Source organism: Erythrolamprus reginae, chromosome 1 (assembly GCF_031021105.1).
Source record: "Erythrolamprus reginae isolate rEryReg1 chromosome 1, rEryReg1.hap1, whole genome shotgun sequence".
NCBI lineage: Eukaryota > Metazoa > Chordata > Lepidosauria > Squamata > Dipsadidae > Erythrolamprus > Erythrolamprus reginae.
This window is the reverse complement of record NC_091950.1, coordinates 12,760,497-12,781,390: the sequence shown is the minus strand read 5'-3', so window position 1 is coordinate 12,781,390 and position 20,894 is coordinate 12,760,497. Positions and strand designations below refer to the sequence as shown.

Here is a 20,894-nt window from a genome sequence, read left to right as displayed (position 1 = left end):
ACTACGATTGGTTCCAATTGGTTTTAACCATCATTCATCGACAAAGTACAACAGGGGTCCCCAAACTTGGCAGCTTTAAGACAGCTTTAAGATTTGTGGACTTCAATTCCCAGAAATCTTAAAAGTTGCCAGGTTTGAGGTAGAGAATAAAGGCATCCACTCCTTTATAAAGACACTATTTATACTTTTTATTTCTTTTTCTTTTTATTAGATTTGTATGCCGCCCCTCTCCGAAGACTCGGGACGGCTCACAACAATAATAAAAACAGTATAATAATGCAACAAATCTAATAATAAAATTATATTTAAAAACCCCAACAATTTAAAAACCATACAACACATACATACCAAACATAAAATATTTTTGTGCACGGGATCAAGGCAGCTGGAATCATCCATACTTCATAATTATTTTAATTTCTGATAAATATACATGAAGGCGAATTAATTTTTTTTCTCCCTTCCAGGAGAGAAAGTTCAAGAATGGCGCCAGACCGTGACGGACAGGTACACGCTTGGCTTTATTGTTGGTGTGAATTGTTAAAATTTAATTTCTGCCTTACTGAAAATCTGCTCCGTTTTTAAGAGTTTAGGATTTGCAGTTTCTAAGGGGCGGCTCTGAAGTCAAAGGTGGGCTATAGCTCTGTGTCCATCGAAGGAAGGGAGAGTAGAGGCCACACCCATCTTCCCCAAAGTTGCCTTTTGAGCGAACCAATTTTACAGGCAGTCCTCAATTTACAACTGTTCAGTTGGTGACTGTTGAAAGTTATTTTTTTATTTTTTATTATTATTTATTAGAGTTGTATGCCGCCTCTCCCCGCAGACTCGGGGCGGCTAACAGCAGCAGTAAAACAGTACAACAAAATCCAATACTAAAAAAGCAGTTAAAGCCCCATTATATAAAGACCAATCATACATACAAACATACCATACATAAAATTGTGAAGGCCTAGGGGGAAAGTGTATCTTAGTTCCCCCATGCCTGGTGGCAGAGGTGGGTTTTAAGCAGCTTACGAAAGGCAAGGAGGGTGGGGGCAGTTCTAATCTCTGGGGGGAGTTGGTTCCAGAGGGTCGGGGCCGCCATAGAGAAGGCTCTTCCTCTGGGTCCCGCCAAGCGACATTGTTTGGTTGACGGGACCCGGAGAAGACCCACTCTGTGGGACCTAACTGGTCGCTGGGATTCGTGCGGCAGAAGGCGGTCCAAGTTGCAACAACATTGGCAAAAAGCGACTTACAATCGTTCTTCACACCTACGACCATTGCAGCCATTCCCATGGTCACGTGATCGAAATCCAGGCACCTGGCAACTGACCCATAATTACAACGGTCGCGGTGTCCTGGGGTCAGGTGATTTCCCCCCCCCCTTTTGCGACCTTCTGACCAGCAAAATCAACAAGGAAGCCAGATTCACTTAACAACTGTGTGACTAGCTTAACAACTGCAGTGATTTGCTTAGCGATCATGGCAAGAAAGGTTGCAAAATGGGGCAAAATTCACTTGAGAGTCTCAGTTAGCAACAGAAACCTTGGGCTCAATTGTGGTCGTAAGTCGAGGACTACCTCTGTTTCATTTTTTAGACACTCTGCTCTCTGAGTTTCTGTGGGCTGCTCTCTTGCATGGTCTTTTTCACCCACTCTCCCACCGCCGACATGGGAATGCAAATTAGCCATTAAAAATTGGACCGTGAAATTAGATGCTTCCTCATCCAAAGTCAGGTTTTGTTTAATACAGACACTCGCTTTCTGCGGCGATTAAACTCAAAGTGGATTCGCTACAGATGTAAAGGTGACAGGATCACAATTTATTTCAAGCGGGGCAACTATAGAGGTTTTTCTTTTTTTAACAAAAATGTTTTTGATAGAGGAACTGGCTTCTGCGTTCAGCTCCGTGGCCCACTAACGAGCACCCCAAAGAGATAGACAGACAGTTAGCACTAACATTTAGGTTTATATGCACCCACCCCACTGTGTTACAGCACTCTCTGGGTGGTTTACAATGTAGAAGCATTATTTGCATATTGCTCACAACAATCTGGATCCTCGCTTTACCGACCTCAGAAGGACGGAAAGCTGAGTCAACCTTCAGCCAGTAAGGATTGAACTTCTGGCAGTGGGCAGAATTAACCGGCAATGCTGCGTTCTCACCACTATGCCACCCTGGCTCTTCCAATAAACCGGTGCTGCTCAATTATTTTCTGTTATCCCCCCCAGGAAGAAGTAAACATTTTGTGCCCCCCTCCAAACTCCACCGGGATGATTGTTTGCAATATTTTTCGCTGAAAAAACTCAAAGCGGCTTTTCCGCATGATTGGGGAGTAATTGAGTTTTTTTAATTAATTTTATTTATATATTAGATTTGTATGCCGCCCCTCTCCGAAGACTCGGGGCGGCTCACAACAATAAAAACAGTACAAATCCAATAGTTAAAAGAATTTAAAACCTTTAATATAAAAGCAATCATACATCTCATACAATGGTGTCTCTTAAAGGTTTGTTATTTGCACTTCATATCTCCTGCTCAGTACTGTGTGCTATTGTTCGCTGCAACCCCCCCACTCCCTGTGGCAAAAAAAAACATGTCCCCCAGGGTCACGCATCCCCCACCAGCATTGCTCCGCACCCCTCCAGGTGGCCCACCCCACTATTTGAGAAGCACTGCACTAAACTAATAATTGTAAATTAAGGAGGATAAAAAGATGGAGATAGATAGATAGATAGATAGATAGATAGATAGATAGATAGATAGATATGTAGATAGATAGATAGATAGATAGATAGATAGATAGATAGATATGTAGATAGGCAGGTAGGTAGGTAGGTAGATAGATAGATAGATAGATATGTAGATAGATATGTAGATAGATATGTAGATAGATACGTAGATAGATATGTAGATAGATAGATAGATAGATAGATATGTAGATAGATAGATAGATAGATAGATAGATAGATATGTAGATAGATAGATAGATAGATATGTAGATAGGCAGGTAGGTAGGTAGGTAGGTAGGTAGATAGATATGTAGATAGATATGTAGATAGATATGTAGATAGATACGTAGATAGATATGTAGATAGATAGATAGATAGATAGATAGATATGTAGATAGATAGATAGATAGATAGATAGATAGATAGATAGATAGATAGATAGATATGTAGATAGGCAGGTATGTAGGTAGATAGATAGATATGTAGATAGATACGTAGATAGATATGTAGATAGATACGTAGATAGATACGTAGATAGATATGTAGATAGATAGATAGATAGATAGATAGATGACAGATAGAAAGCCATAAATAAAGATAGATAAGAGTTAGAGAGAAATATTTATTTTTTCGACTTCTATGCCGCCCAATCCTGAAGGACTCAGAAAAGAAAGAGCAGAGAGATATAGAGAGATGAGAGGGAGATCAATGTATGAGAAAAGAGAGATGAGAGAGATGGATAGAGAGAAGAAAGATGAAAGAAAAGAGATGAGAGATGGATGGATAAATAGAAAAAGATATATAAAAGAGGGTAGATAGAGTGAAATATTGGTAGAAATAGAGAAGAGAGAGACATGGATGATTAGAAGAGAGATAAGATAGATAGGCAGGCAGGCATATACGTATCCACTACATCACCATCACTAGAGCCAGATGCAACCGTGCCAAGTGACAGCAACTTCAGGAAGAAAAAATAGGAGAAACGGGAGACATATCAGGGCCTGAAGGAGGAAATGGGGAGGATGTGGAAAGTAAAGGCCAAACTGGTTCCAGCATTGGAAGAAACTAATGGTATTAATCATAATACATTAACAATAGCACCTAGGATTTATATACCGCTTCGCAGTGCTTTTACATCCCTCTCTAAGCGGTTTACAGAGTCAGCCTATTGTCCCACATGTCACACCAACACTCCGCAGTCTGCATTGGTTGCCAATCAATTTCTGGTCACAATTCAAAGTGTTGGTTATGACCCATAAAGCCCTTCATGGCACCGGACCAGAATATCTCCGGGACCACCTTCTGCCGCACGAATCCCAGCGACCGATCAGGTCCCACAGAGTGGGCCTTCTCTGGGTCCTGTCAACTAAACAATGTTGGTTGGCGGGCCCCAGGGGAAGAGCCTTCTCTGTGGCGGCCCCGACTCTCTGGAACCAGCTCCCCCCAGAGATTAGAACTGCCCCTACCCTCCTCGCCTTTCGCAAACTCCTTAAAACCCACCTTTGTCGTCAGGCATGGGGGAACTGAGATATCTCCCCCAGGCCTATACAATTTATGTATGGTATGCTTGTGTGTATATCTGTTTAATAATGGGGTTTTTAAATATTTTATATTGTAAATTATTAGATTTGTTATAAACTGTTTTTATTGTGTTGTGAGCCTCCCCGAGTTTACGGAAGGGGCGGCAAACAAATCTAATAAATAAATAAAAATAAATAAATAAATCCGGGTCTTCATTTTACCCACCTCGGAAGGATGGAAGGCTGGAGTCAACCTTGAGCCGGGGGTTGAGATTCGAACTGCCAAATTGCAGTCAGCTGGCAGTCACCAGAGTTAGTCACCAGAGTATTGCATTCTGACCACTGTGCCATCATAATCATAACTACCGTAATCATAATTAAATGATTAATCGTCATGCATTAGCAATAGCACTTAGACTTTTAACTGTTTTTAGTATTGGATTATTATTATATGCTGTTTTATTACTGTTGTTAGCCGCCCCGAGTCTGCGGAGAGGGGTGGCATATAAACCCATTAATTAATTAATTAATTAATTAATTAATTAATTAATACCGCTTCAGAGTACTTTACAGGCCTGTCTAAGCGGTTTACAGGGGGTCACCCTATTCACCATCACCCATCTTGAGTCCCCATTTTACCAACTTTGGAAAGATGGAAGGTGGAGTCAACCTCGGGCCCCATCAGGATGGAACTCCGGGCTGTGGGCAGAGTCAGCCTGCCATGCTGCACTTTAACCACTGAGATACCAGGGCTCAGAGTTTCCCCCTAACACCTTAATGGAGCTGTCTTTTTAAGACAGAGATCTTCAAATTTGGCCACTTTTAAGACTTGTGGACTTTAACTTCCAGAATTCTATAGGTACCATTTTCCTCATAATCCAGCTCTGCTTCTCTATGATGATGTTTCTAGTTTGAATGAGCAGTGGATTTAGTTGGTTTAAACCAGTGCTTCTCAACCTTGGCCATTTTAAGAAGGGTGGACTTCATCTCCCAGAATTCCCCAGCCCAGCATGGCTGACACAGGAATCCTGGGAATTGAAGTCCACGCCTCAGCATGGCTGACTAGGGAATTGTGGGAATTGAAGTCCACACCTCAGCATAGCTGACACGGGAATTGTGGGAATTGAAGTCCACACCTCAGCATAGCTGACACGGGAATTGTGGGAATTGAAGTCCACACCTCAGCATAGCTGACACGGGAATTGTGGGAATTGAAGTCCATACCTCAGCATAGCTGATACGGGAATTCTGGGAATTGAAGTCTACACTGTGGCGAGGAGGGCGTTTGCCCAGGTTCGCCTGGTACACCAGTTGCGGCCCTATTTGGACAGGGAGTCATTGCTCACAGACACTTATGCCCTCATCAGCTCGAGGTTCGATTACTGTAACGTTCTCTACATGAAGCTACCTCTGAAAAGTGTTCGGAAACTTCAGATCGTGCAGAATGCGGCCGCGAGAGCCATCGTGGGGCTCCCTAGATTCACCCACGTCTCTGCAACACTCCGTGGCCTGCATTGGCTGCCGATCGGTTTCCGATCACAATTCAGAGTGTTGGTAATGACCTTTAAAGCCCTACATGGCATTGGGCCAGAATACATCCGGAACCGCCTTCTACCGCACAAATCCCAGCGGCCGATAAGGTCCTACAGAGTTGGCCTTCTCCAGGTCCTGACGACCAAACAATGTCGTTTGGCGGGCCCCAGGGGAAGAGCCTTCTCTGTGGCGGCCCCGGCCCTCTGGAATCAACTCACCCCAGAGATTAGAACGGCCCCCACCCTCCTTGTCTTTCGCAAATTACTCAAGACCCACCTTTATCGCCAGGCATAAGGGAGTTAAGATATTCCTTTCCCCTAGGCCATTACAAGTTATGTATGGTATGTTTGTGTGTATGTTTGGTTTTTTATAATAAGGGTTATTAATTGTTTTATTAATTGGATCGTACATGCTGTTTTATCGTTGTTGTTAGCTGCCCCGAGTCTGCGGAGAGGGGCGGCATACAAATCCAATAAATAATAATAAATAATAATAAAATAATAATAATAATAGCTGACAGGGGAATTCTGGGAGTTGAAGTCCACAAGTCTTAAAAGTGGCCAAGTTTGGGGACTCATGTTTCAAGATAATAATAATTAATAATAATTTATTAGATTTGTATGCCGCCCCTCTCTGAAGACTCGGGGCGACTCACAACACAAGATGTGACCATTTAGCGTCGAAAAGCTTTGTAAGCTGATTTTGTGGCCTCTCTCTTTCAGTACTATCCTGAGGAGAGGCACACCCCCACCGATCGCCATTCCCGGGACAGCTGGGGGGGTTACCGGTCAGAGCGGAGGCTGAGCAGAGGCCGAGGTCTACCTCCCCAAGCCCGGTGAGTTGATTTAAAGAGGAAGAGGGGCCTTTGACCCATGTTTTCTGGAGAGAGAAAGAAAGGGGTACACACATACAGATAATCCTCAACTTATTTTATTTATTTATTTTATTTATTTATTTTGTCCAATACACAATGAGGGTTTTAGTGGGTATATTGGAATATTTGGAGTACTGTGTTCAGTTCTGGAGACCTCACCTACAAAAAGATATTGACAAAATTAAACGGGTCCAAAGACAGGCTACAAGAATGGTGGAAGGTCTTAAGCATAAAACGTATCAGGAAAGACTTAATGAACTCAATCTGTATAGTCTGGAGGACAGAAGGGAAAGGGGGGACATGATCAAAACATTTAAATATATTAAAGGGTTAAATAAGGTCCAGGAGGGAAGTGTTTTTAATAGGAAAGTGAACACAAGAACAAGGGGACACAATCTGAAGTTAGTTGGGGGAAAGGTCAAAAGCAACATGAGAAAATATTATTTCACAGAAAGAGTAATAGATCCTTGGAACAAACTTCCAGCAGACGTGGTTGGTAAATCCACAGGAACTGAATTTAAACATGCCTGGGATAAACATATATCCATTGTAAGATAAAATACAGGAAATAGTATAAGGGCAGACTAGATGGACCATGAGGTCTTTTTCTGCCGTCAGTCTTCTATGTTTCTATATCCATATACACATAGTAAAATACATGATATAGAGGAGATACTCATAGTAAAATATATCTAAGAAATAATAGAAAAGAAGATATAGTAATAGAACATATCAATGAAAGAATAGAAGAGATATAGGAATAGAAGAAAGGTATAGAAGATATAGGAGAGGTATAGGAGAGCAATAGGACAGGGGACGGAAGGACTTATGACCACAATTCAACCCAAGATTCCTGTTGGCTAAGCAAGACACTTATTAAGTGAATTTTGCCACATTTTACGCCTCTTCTTTCCAGAGTTATTAAGCGAATCGCTGCAGTTATTAAGTTAGTGACAAGGTCATGAAGTGAATCTGGCTTTTCCATTGACTTTGCTTGTTGGAAGGTCACAAAAGGGGATTACATGACTCTGGGCGACACTGCAGCCGTCACAAATTATTCCAACTCTGTTATTCCTGAGAATAACAGAGAAATTCAACCTGGAAATAAGGAAGAACTTTCTGATGGTAAGAGCGATCAACCAGTGGAACAGCTTGCCAGCGGAGGTTGTGAACGCCCCAACACTCGACACTTTCAAAAAGAGATTGGACTGCAATCTATCTGGATTGGTTTTGGATTTCCTGCTTGGGCAGGGTTGGACTAGATGCCCTGCAAGGTCCCTTCCAACACAAACAAACAAACAAACAAACAAACAAGCAAACAATTTCCATAATTCTGTTATGATCAGGCACACTGGATATTAATATAGTGGTACCTCTACCTACAAACACCTCTACTTATGAACTGTTCTACATAAGAACCAGGTGTTCAAGATTCTTTTGTCTCTTCTCAAAAAACATTTTCCACTTACAAACCCGAGCCTCCGAAACTAACCAGAAAAGGCAGGAAGAAGCCTCCGTGGGGCCTCTCTAGGAATCTCCTGGGAGGAAATAGGGCCGGAAAAGGGGGGGAGAAGCCTCAGTGGGGCTCTCTAGGAATCTCCTGGGAGGAAATAGGGCCGGAAAACGGGGGAGAAACCTCCGTGGGGCCTCTAGGAATCTGGGAGTAAACAGGGCCGGAAAAGGGGGGAGAAGCCTCCGTGGGGCCTCTCTAGGAATCTCCTGGGAGGAAATAGTGCCGGAAAAGGGGGGAGAAGCCTCCGTGGGGCCTCTATAGGAATCTCCTGGGAGGAAACTGGGCCTGCACCCTCCCTGTCATTTCCCCAATTGCATGCATGATTTGCTTTTACATTGAATCCTATGGGAAAAATTGCTTCTTCTTACAAGGTTTTCTACTTAAGAACCTGGTCACGGAACGAATTAAGTTCGTAAGTAGAGGTACCACTGTATTTCCCTTGAAAGTCCTCGACGTATGACCCCAAAGGAGTCCCAAATTTTCATTCTTAAGCAACATGGTTATTAAATCAGTGTTTTATGCCCTCTCTTCCCACAGGTGTCGTTAGTTAGTGCCCTGGTTAAAGTTAGTAACACGGTTGGTGAGAAGTGTTGTAAAGCAAAGACGGGCCTGTAAATCCCAACACCTCTAAAATGGCACCTACGTATGGGGAAGGTCCACTAGGGGGCAGTATTTGTTCTTACTTTTAAATCGACTAGAATCCGCATTTCCTACATGTTTTTTTCTTGGCAAGAGCCAAGAAATGTGTGTATGTTGATCCATAATATAAAACAATGACAGTAATGATAACAATTTAAACGGGTGTTTGCCCCACACATTAAGCCCACTATGGAACGAAACTGTAGCTTAGTGCACTGTGTGAAGCTAAGTTGCCCAGACCTGCGTCCTGTATTGTTGGTTATATTGACTGGGAAACAAATTCACCCTCCCTCCCTCCCTCCCTCCCTCCCTCCCTCCCTCCCTCCCTCCCTCCCTCCCTCCCTCCCTCTCTCTCTCTAGCTCTCCCTCTCTCCCCCTCTCTCTTTCTCTCTCTCTCTCACACACACACTTTTTGTTTATTTTTATTTATTTATTTATTTGTCAAACTTGTATAGGATAGTAGTTTGCATAAACATAACATAAGTGAAAAGTAATGATTAAAAAAGGACAATGGGACAGTATATCAGAGATCTTCAAACTTGGTAACTTTAAGATTTGTGGACTTCAACTCCCAGAATTCTCCATCCAGCTATGCTAGCTGGAGAATTCTGGGAGTTGAAGTCCACAAGTCTTAAAAATCGCCAAATTTGAGGGAGTCCTGTTCTCTCTTTCTTTCTCTCTCTCTCTCTCTCTTTTTCTCTCTCTTTCTCCCCCCACTTACATGTCAAAAATATACTACAATTAAAACAATTAAGACATTTTTGAAAACTGACAGATTGAAAAAACCATCAATTTCGTCTTCACTTTCTTCCAGGGAAGGGAGACACTGGAGAGATCATGGCCAAAAGCTGGAGGGGCACCAAGATCGCTCCTGGGCAGGGAGTGCAGACGGAGAGCTGGACCATGATCGATGGCAAGGTAAAAGCCTGGCTTTCTTCCTAGATGGAGTCGGACCCTTCTCTGCCTGTGATGAGAGGAATTGGCCTATTCTTGAAAAGGCAGCTCCTGTACCAATAGAAGAGAATATTTGTAGCTCAGGGTTGAACTATGGTGGTCTCTGTGCTTGGCTGTTTTCCTGCAGGCATTAAATGACCCAACTAGGTAACACCATCAGTGGTAGAAGGGAGTGGGGGTTGTGGGCAGGAGGAGGAAGGTGGGTGGAGCAGAAGGACACGGGGAGAAAGAGAAGGAAAAGGAGAATGAGGGTGATGATTGGGGGGTCCTTGGTGCTCCCTGAGCTTGGTTGCTTTGTTGCAGACATTTCATTACCAAACAAGGTAACATCAGCAGTGCTAAACAAAAGTGGAGTTTGCAGGGAGGAAGAGGAGAACTATGGAGTCCTTGGTGATCTCTGAGCTTGGTTGCTTTCTTGCAGACGTTTCATTACCAGACTAGTATAGTTTCATTACCAGACATAGCTAGAGGTATAACAAGCAGGAAGAGGGAGATTGTGATCCCGCTGTATAGAGCACTGGTGAGACCCCATTTGGAATAATACTGTGTCCAGTTCTGGAGACCTCACCTACAAAAAGATATCGATAAAATTGAACGGGTCCAAAGACAGGCTACAAAAATGGTGGAAGGACTTAAGCATGAAAGTGTTCGGAAACTTCAGATCGTACAGAATGCAGCTGCGAGAGCAGTCATGGGCTTCCCAAGGTATGCCCATGTTACACCAACACTCCGCAGTCTTCATTGGTTGCTGTTTGGTTTCCGGCCACAATTCAAAGTGTTGGTTATGACCTATAAAGCCCTTCATGGCATTGGACCAGAATATCTCCGGGACCGCCTTCTGCTGCACGAATCCCAGCGACTGGTTAGGTCCCACAGAGCTGGCTGTCTCCGGGTCCCGTCGACTAAACTGTTGTTTGGCGGGACCCAGGAGAAGAGCCTTCTCTGTGGCGGCCCCGATCCTCTGGAACCAGCTCCCCCCAGATATCAGAGTTGCCCCCACCCTCCTTGCCTTTCGCAAGCTCCTTAAAACCCACCCCTGTCGTCAGGCATGGGGGAATTTAAATTTTCCCTTTCCCCTAGGCTTATAGAATTTATACATGGTATGCTTGTATGTATGATTGGTTCTTTAAATTGGGGTTTTTTAGATTATTTTTAATATTAGATTTGTTTACATTGTCTTTTTATTGTTGTTAGCCGCCCTGAGTCTTTGGAGAGGGGCGGCATACAAATCAAACAAACAAACAAACAAAAGAAACTTATCAGGAAAGACTTCATGAACTCAATCTGTATAGTCTGGAGGACAGAAGGGAAAGGGGGGACATGATCGAAACATTTAAATATGTGAAAGGATTAAATAAGGTTCAGGAGAGAAATGTTTTTAATAGGAAAGTGAACACAAGAACAAGGGGGCACAATCTGAGGTTAGTTGGGGGAAAGATCAGAAGCAACGTGAGAAAATATTATTTGACTGAAAGAGTAGTAGATGCTTGGAACAAATTTCCAGCAGATGTGGTTGGTAAATCCACAGTAACTGAATCTAAACATGCCTGGGATAAACATATATCCATCCTAAGATAAAGTATAGGAAATAGTATAAGGGCAGACTAGATGGACCAGGAGGACTTTTTCTGCCGTCAGTCTTCTATGTTTCTAGTAACATCATCAGTGATAGAAGGGAGTGTGGGGTGTGGTATACAACAGCCTAATCAAGGAAGCGCCAGGAATATTCCCACCAATGCTGACAGGGCAAGTGACCTGTATATAAATCAAGACCAAACCCCACTCCCTTCTGCCATTGATGTGCTACCTAGTTGGGTAATGTCTGCAAGAAAACAACCAAGCTCAGAGAGCACCAAGGACCCCACAGTCCTTTTCTCCTCCTCCTCCTCCAGCCCCACCCCCAAATGCCCCTCTCTACAAATCCCACACTCTTCTAGCACTGATGATATAACCTAGCGGGGTCATGAAATGTCTCCCAAGAAAACCTCAAGAGTGCCTGAAGGATCCCATGTTGCTCTCAAGAGGCCAGAACTTTGGATCAGACATAACCAGTGGAGCCCCATCGTATTTGGTGGGCACAGAAAAACCCTCCAGAATGTAATGCAGTGTAATGTTTCCAAATGTAAAATAATGCACTTGGGGAAAAGGAATCCTCAATCTGAGTATTGTATTGGCAGTTCTGTGTTAGCAAAACCTTCAGAAGAGAAGGATTTAGGGGTAGTGATTTCTGACAGTCTCAAAATGGGTGAACAGTGCAGTCAGGCGGTAGGGAAAGCAAGTAGGATGCTTGGCTGCATAGCTAGAGGTATAACAAGCAGGAAGAGGGAGATTATGATCCCGCTATATAGAATGCTGGTGAGACCCCATTTGGAATACTTTGTTCAGTTCTGGAGACCTCACCTACAAAAAGATATTGACAGAAGGGAAAGGGGGGACATGATCAAAACATTTAAATATGTTAAAGAGTTAAATAAAGTTAAGGAGGGAAGTGAACCCAAGAACAAGGGGACACAATCTGAAGTTAGTTGGGGGAAAGATCAAAAGTAACATGAGAAACATGATCCTTGGAACAAACTTCCAGCAGCCGTGGTAGATAAATCCACAGTAACTGAATTTAAACCTGCCTGGGATAAACATAGATCCATCCTAAGATAAAATACAGAAAATAGTATAAGGGCAGACTAGATGGACCATGAGGTCATTTTCTGCGTCAGACTTCTATGTTTCTATGAATGCCACAACTTTAATTTTTTTTAAAAAATTGATTATTGAGATTTTTTTTGAAACAATACAGGAACAAAAAAGACAATAACAAAACCCCCAAACGTCTATGCATTTGAGATTTCTGCAGCGTCAGCATAAATATTTCTATGCATGTATGTCGATCTATCGCATTAATCTATCACAATAGTTTCCATTGGTGTTAATATTTTACAATTGCTGTTACGTTCGTTCATTCACTCACTCACTCACTCACTCACTCACTCACTCACTCACTCACTCACTCACTCACTCACTCATTCATTCATTCATTCATTCATTCATTTGTAAAATCATCAGGGTTTAAAGCTGTGGCATGCATTAATAGCCGCTAGAGTAGCCTTCGCAGACATGGAAGGATGAAAATTCTCCGACAGAGAAGGGACCGTTCAGGTAAGTTCAGCGGTCCATCTCTGTCGGAGAATTTTCATCCTTCCATCTCTGCGAAGGCTACTCTAGCGGCTATTAATGCATGCCACCCACAACTTTAAACCCTGATGATTTTACAAATAATATTCTTCAGTAACGATTGGTGGGTGTCGATGCCACAGTAACCTCCTATTCCCTGCTCTATTTTGTCTTGTTTAGGTGGAGAGCGGAGTGTTTCTAGCCCGTCTGGGCCCAGCCATGTAATAAACTGAGGAGAAATACCTGGGTGAGCATAAATACGAGATTCCTTTATTTATCTCCCTGTCTCCCCACTATTATCTCATATCCTTTCCCCAAGAAAGCACATTTCTGCATGCAGCCAGAAAAAGGTCAATTCCCCCCACTCCCCATACAGAAGTACAACCAAGATGTAACCCACCCCCCATATGTTTTGTGCCAAAGTAGTAGTATGGGGGTTCTGTACCCTGTTTCCCCGAAAATAAGACAGCGTCTTATATTAATTTTTGCTCCCAAAGCTGTGCTACGTCTTATTTTCAGGAGATGTCTTATTTTTTTTCAATGAAGAAGAATTCACCTTTATTGCTGAACAACAAAAAAAAAAGAACATTTATTATATACTGTACAGTAGTTGTCATCACAAACCAGCATAACCAGACAAACCGTGAATCCTATCAAGAATTTCTTACTACTACCGTACCATTATTTCCATTTACAACAATTATACTTTCTTCAAATACATGTGGGTCCCACAGAGTGGGCCTTCTCCAGGTCCCGTCGACTAAACAATGTCGTTTGGCGGGACACGGGAAGAGCCTTCTCTGTGGTGGTCCCGGCCCTCTGGAACCAACTCCCCCCAGAGATTAGAATAGCCCCCACCCTTCTTGCCTTTCGTAAGCTCCTTAAAACCCACCTCTGCCGTCAGGCATGGGGGAACTGAGATATTCTTTCCCCCTAGGCTTTTACAATGTATGTACGGTATGTTTGTATGTACCGTGTTTCCCCGATAGTAAGGCAGTGTCTTACTTTCTTTTTACCCCCAAAAGCCCCCCTATGTCTTTCTTTCGGGGTATGTCTTATATTGGAAAAAAATTGAAAGGGTCGCGTTCCCGAAGGCTCAAAGTTGACTCAGCCTTCCATCCTTAACGAGGGTAAGTCAGAAAAGCACAGGGTCTGCAATGTTTGGGGTCCATCAGCTGATGAAAGGCACCGAAAAAAAGGAGGAAAGGAGCTAAAAAGAAGCAGCAGGATTGAAAGACCCGCATAATTTCCGAGCCGAGATAAATGAATGATGAAACCTGGACTGCCGGGCGGCCCGCCTGGAACGCCAGCAATGCCGCCGGGCCGATTGCTGAGCGGGGACGGGGCGCGGGAGGAGGCAGCGCTGCACCAGACCCCTCAGGCCGCTCCGCCCAGGATGGGGCTCCTCCGGAGGGGCGCACGGGGGCTCGGGAGGAGCCCCATCCCGGGCGGAGCAGCCTGAGGGGTCCGGTGCAGCGCTGCCTCCTCCCGGGCCCCGTCCTCGCTCGGCAAGAGAGGCACGAAACCGCTGCTTATGCCGGGCGGCCCGCCTGGAACGCCAGCAATGCGGCCGGGCCGATTGCCGAGCGGGGGTGGGGCGCGGGAGGAGGCAGCGCTGCACCGGACCCCTCAGGCTGCTCCGCCCGGGATGGGGCTCCTCTGGAGGGGCGCACGGGGGCTCTGGAGGAGCCCCATCCCGGGCGGAGCAGCCTGAGGGGTCTGGTGCAGCGCTGCCTCCTCCCGCGCCCTGTCCCCGCTTGGCAATTGGCCCGGCGGCAATACCCCCCGTGTTTCCCCGAAAGTAAGACATATGTCTTACTTTCGGGGTATGGCTTATATTAGCCGACCCCCCCTGAACCCCCCCATATGTCTTACAATCGGGGGGGTCTTACTATCGGGGAAACACGGTATGATTGGTTTTTAAAATAAGGGTTTATAGTTGTTTTAGTATTGGATTGTTACATGTTGTTTTTGCCACTGTTGTTAGCCGCCCCGAATCTACGGAGAGGCGCGGCATACAAATCCAATAAATAAATAAATAAATAAATAAATTAATAAATTAATAAATTAATTAATGTTCTGTTCGGGAATGCTGTGAAATGAAACATCTCCTATGTGTTACTTTTGGGGGTGACTTATTTTCGGTGAAACAGGGTAGGTAGTTCTCAACTTACCATAGTGACTTTCCGAAGTTACGACGGCTCTGAAAAAAAATGCCCTCCTACCATTCTCATATTTGTGACCGTTGGAGCATCTCCAATGGGTCACGGGATCAAACATTTGTATGATTGGCAACTGGTTCATAGTTATGACAACTGCGGAGTCCCGGAGGTCATGTGATCCCTTTTTGCAACCTTCTGACAAGCCAAGCCAATGGGGAAGCCAGATTCACTTAACAACTGTTTTACTAGCTGAACAACTACCGGGATTCCCTTAACAACAAGAAAGTTTGTAAAAATGGGCTGACACTCACTTGACAGTGGTCTTGCTTAGCCGTGGAGAATTTGGGGCTCAATTGTAATCGTAGATCGAGGACTACCTCTATGGGAAAGTTATGGGGGTTGCTTAGCAGCCTTGTCCCAAAGACCTTTAGGGTCACTCTCAACCTCGCTATGTTGCCCTTAATGCAAACTAGTAGCTCGTGAATGATGATTTGTCTGATGCAAATGTTTTCATATGTTTTAGCATCCTGTAAGGTCTCCTGCTTGACCGTGGGTTGAACTAGAAGACCCCCAAGGTCCCTTCCATCTTTGTTAGCCTGTCATTCTGTGATTGTTATTTTGTTATGATTGGGCACACTGAATATATTCCACCGGTATTTGAGGGTGGAAAGATTATTCCATTCTCAAACTGCCCATCATTTTAACTCTGGGTTTAATTTACCCTGGTACAGTTTATTTTATTACATACCAAGCGGACTAAAACAATGTTATTTTTTTAAAACTGGAAAGCGAAGGTAATGGTTAACCAAGGATTTTGGAAGATAAGGATCTACAGTGAGAGAAAAGCACCTTTAAGTGGAACAGAGATTCAAATTTGGCAATACAGTAATCCCTATGTCAGCGTTCTAAATAGCATCTGAGAAATAAATCAAATCCCAGTCCATTTCTCTCAATCAGAGCTTGATTTAATAAAAGAACCATGTTAGCTACGCCATTGTCATTCCGATTCTGAGTACTTCCCAGAATCCCACCTAGGTTAAGGTTTATCTTACATCCCCCACACCCACAAGTTCATCATGAGAACCAGTCTGTGTGTAGGAGCTTATCAACTTGGCGGTACCCAGGGGAAGAGCCTTCTCTGTGGCGGCCCCGGCCCTCTGGAACCAACTCCCCCCAGAGATTAGAATTGCCCCCACCCTCCTTGCCTTTCGTAAGCTGCTTAAAACCCACCTCTGCCGCCAGGCATGGGGGAATTGAGATACTCTTTCCCCCTAGGCCCTTACAATTTTATGCATGGTATGTCTGTATGTATGTTTGGTTTTTATAATAATGGGTTTTTAACTGTTTTTAGTATTGGATTATTATTATATGCTGTTTTATTATTGTTGTTAGCCGCCCTGAGTCTGCGGAGAGGGGCGGCATACAAATCCAATAAATAAATAAATAAATAAATAAATAAACTTCCTCTTCTCTTCAGTTGAGGCAGAACAAACGGTGGCCTTGGCATGGAGGTGGCCTTGGCATGGAGGTGGCCTTGGCATGGAGAAAGGAATCTTTGGAATCTTTCCCCTCTAACTACTCACTACCCCTCCCATCCCCCCTTATGTTGTGTCAGGCTGAACTTTCTAAACTCCACACGAAGACTCAGGCCTGACACCCTCGCTACTTCGTGGTTCATCTTTTGCGAATTCGCTACTTCACGGGTTTTCAAAGGGGGCTTAAATCCATTAAATCCATTGAAAATTTTAAATCCATTAAAAATGCATAAAATTCTTCTACAGTCCTACTGTACTCTATTAAAGAAACTGGTAGGATATCCCATGTAGTTCCAGCTGTGAAACATTATAGAATGACTGTTTAATGCAAAGGGTGGGTTTTCAAAGTCCAAATACTCGTTAAATACATAAAAAACTATATTTCCTCTACTTCACGGAAATTCGTTTTTCACGGGTGGTTTTGGAACGCATCGCATCCCCCGTGAAAAACGAGGGATTACTGTAATGGTTTTTTGGAGATGCAAGTTTGCTAAGGAAATACATCACTTAAAATCCATCCTGAAATGAGTTATTAAATTATAGAAACATAGAAGACTGACGGCAGAAAAAGACCCCATGGTCCATCTAGTCTGCCCTTATACTATTTCCTGTATTTTATCTTACAATGGATCTATGTTTATCCCAGGCATGTTTAAATTCAGTTACTGTGGATTTACCAACCACGTCTGCTGGAAGTTTGTTCCAAGCATCTACTACTCTTTCAGTAAAATAATATTTTCTCACGTTGCTTTTGATCTTTCCCCCAACTAACTTCAGATTGTGTCCCCTTGTTCTTGTGTTCTTGTGTTCTCATTGCAACTTGAAATTACTTCTTAAATGCTTTGTGGTTTTGATCTCAGCAAATGGGCCCATCCAGCTGCCTGTCTCAGGCACCAATTGGCTCCTTGATATGCTCCAAATGTTTTGAAGTTAGCTTAGGGATGTGTATTTTGGGATGTGCAAAATACTTCATTCTAGGGAGAGAAGATTTCAAACACTGGACGCTATCTAACAAAATGAAAAAGTAAGATTCTACATTTAGGCAGCTGGCTCAACAGTAGTAACTGTGAGGGGGACCCTGGAGTCCTAATGGACAACCATTTAAATATGAGCCAGCCATGTGCAGCAGCTGCCAAAAATGCCAACACAGTTCTAGGCTGCATTAACAGAGGAATAAAATCAAGATCACGCGAAGTGTTAATACCACTTTATAAGGCCTTGGTTAAGGCCACACTTGGAATACTACATTCAGTTTTGATTGCCATGATGTAAAAAAGATGTGGAGACTCTAGAAAGAGTGCAGAGAAGAGCAACAAAGATGATTAGGGGACTGGAGGCTAAAACATGAAGAACGATTGCAGGAATTGGATATGTTTAGTCGACTAGAACTCACCATCTCCTGGTGACTGGTCACCCTGCTGGCTTCCAGGACTAAGGCAGGACTAAAGCTCCTCATCTCCTAAGGATTGACTAAGAGTCAACTAGCCAGCTTCCATATCTAAGATAGGATTAGAACTCACCATTTCCTTTTCACTGGCCCAAAGTCACCCAGTCGGCTTCCATGTCAAAGGTGGGACTAGAACTCCCCATCTCCTGGTGATTGGCCCAGGAGTTACCCAGGCAACTTCCATAACTAGGTCAGGACTAAAACTCTCCCATCTCCCGGTTTCTAGCCCGGTCCTTTCTCTGCTAGACTGAACTGTCAATCCACCCTAAAGTGATCCCAGGCAACCTATACTCCTCGTCTAAAGCAACGTGGCAGATACAGTGTTCCCTCGATTTTCGCGGGGGATGCGTTCCGAGACCGCCCGCGAAAGTTGAATTTCCGCGAAGTAGAGATGCGGAAGTAAATACACCATTTTTGGCTATGGACAGTATCCCAAGCCTTCCCTTAACACTTTAAACCCCTAAATTACCATTTCCCATTCCCTTAACAACCATTTACTCACTATTATTACTGGTACTCACCATTGAATAAGACACTTGCTGATTCTGATATTTATAAACATAATTATTTATTAACAATGATTATGATTCTTTTGTTATTTATTTGCAAAAATTATTAGTTTGGCGATGATGTATGACGTCATCGGGTGAGAAAAACCGTGGTATAGAAAAAAACCCATGAAGTATTTTTTAATTAATATTTTTTAAAAAACCGTGGTATAGGCCAGTGATTTTCAACCTTTTTTGAGCCGCGGCACATTTTTTACATTTACAAAATCCTGGGGCACACCACCAACCAAAATGACACTCTTAAGACACTCTCCTCTCTTTTTCCATCCCTGTGTCCTCCCCCCCTTGTGTGTGTGTGTGTGTGTGTGTGTATACACTCTTGAACCATTTCCAAAACCAAGTGAGGGCTGGGTTTTTTCTCTCTCTTATTCTTTGGGTGCTTTTTATCATATGCTTTAAATCAAGAGTCACTTCTCTCTCTCTTGTTTCTCTCTCTTTCCTCTCATTCTCTGCCTCAATCATTTTCTCATTTCTCTTTTTTCCTCCCCTTTTTGCTCATTTCTCTCTCTCCCCCTTCCTCTCCTTCTCTCTCTTTCTCTCTCTCTCTCTTTCTCTCTCTCTCTTTCTCTCTCTCTCTCCCCCTTCCTCTCCTTTTCTCTCTCTCTCTCTCAGCAAAAAGTTGCAAAACTGGAAACTGAGCTTCCTTCTTCACGGCACAGCTGACCATGTCTCGCGGCACACTAGTGTGCAATGGCACACTGGTTGAAAAACACTGGAATAGGCTATTCGCGAAGTTCGAACCCGCGAAAAATCGAGGGAACACTGTACTTCAGAATTAAAGCAGTTGTTCTTTTTTCTTTCCCTGTCCACACAGGTGTGGAGAATTTACACAAAGCGGATCGCAGAACCCAGTTGTGCAAGCGCCCAATATGCCCGGCGGTTTTGCAGGCCGGGATAGAGGAACCCCCCACCTGGTGACCCACGTTTCGCTCGCCGTTGTTGAAGATTCGCCCCCACCTCCCTTTCCCATCACAACTCCTGTGGCCACTCTGTGGAATTTTGCTCCCCTGGTTATGGCCTTGAACTGTTGTTGCTGAAACAGAAGCCCATCCCACACAGTAGCTTGCAGATGATGTGAGCTTAACCGTGGTTTTTTTTTTTGTTCTCTGTGTGTGTGAGTGTTTTCTCCCCTTCCCGGCTCTGGGTATGTTCTTACTGGGACGCCATTCAGTTGTTTCGCAGGAAACATTCCATTTTCCAGAAATAATAAATCTTACTGTATTGGAGCTGGTGGGAAAATCTTTGGGGCAGATTGGGGGAGCCGATAAACTTGAATAACCTTTCCGTGTTTTCCCTTGAAAATAGAAGTTTCCCACGAAGGATGGGCGAATACAGGTAGTCCTTGACTTGCAACTACAATTGAGGCGGAAATGTCGCTATGCGATGCGTTTTTGACTAAGGTGGCCAGACGTCCTGCTATTGGCGGGACAGTCCCGATTTTTAACCATTTGTCCTGCATCCCGCAGGGTTTTTTTAAAAAAGTCCCGATTTTCCTTTCTCTGGACTGCCCAGAGCGAATAAAGCGTTTCCTTTCTCTGGGCGCTGGGAGAGGGAATAACGTCTCCCAGCACCCAGAGAAAGGAAACACTTTATTTGCTCTGGATGGCTCAGAGCGAATAAAGGGCTTCTTTTCTCTGGGCGCTGGGAAAAGTTATTCCCTCTCCCTGCCAATCTTGGGATGGAGCTCCTCCCCCCACCCACCCCGCTTCTTCCCAATTAGAAAAGGGAAAGAGGGACGAAAGCAGCGATGGTTCCAGGGATGGGTGCAGCTCCCAGGGAGACTAGACCAAATTTTTAATCAAGGACAAACACCCCCCCCCCCCCGGTCAATGTTGTCCTGCTTTACCAATGTTCAAATCTGGTCACCTTAGTTTTGACCCATTTTACGACCTTTCTTGCCACATTTGTTAAGTGAATCACTGGAGTTAAGATTAGTCATAGTTTTTGAGAGGATGTGGCCACTCTCATTGACTTCGTTTGTTAGAAGATTTCAGAAGCCGAGCCTCTGAATTTTGAGTATGTGGTTGTAAGTGTAAAAAATGGTCTTACGTCTCCCCCCCCCCCAATGTTTCTGTCACTTTGAATGGTTGCAAGTTGAGGACTATCTGTATTCAGTTTGGCCAGCGTCCAATCTTGCATTGGCATGCCGGACAAGCTGCTTAGATGTCAATAAGTGGGCACACTATTCAGAGGGGGGGGGGGATAAAATTTTTACAGTTTGAAAGGGAATGGGGGGAAAAGCAGGGGGCAAGATTGATTTTTTTTAAAG

The 20,894-nt window shown here is 43.9% G+C and overlaps 1 protein-coding gene across 1 annotated transcript in view; it reads left to right on the top strand.

Moving 5' to 3' along the window:
* SAFB2 (scaffold attachment factor B2) overlaps positions 1-19,851 on the top strand; it is a 67,770-nt gene extending 47,919 nt beyond the window's left edge. Inside the window, 5 exon segments of the mRNA XM_070744619.1 lie at positions 468-507; positions 6,487-6,599; positions 9,605-9,708; positions 13,093-13,159; positions 19,440-19,851. Of these exon segments, the coding sequence (XP_070600720.1) occupies positions 468-507; positions 6,487-6,599; positions 9,605-9,708; positions 13,093-13,145 (310 nt within the window). The 3' untranslated portion in view covers positions 13,146-13,159; positions 19,440-19,851.
* Positions 19,852-20,894: the final 1,043 nt, after the last annotated feature.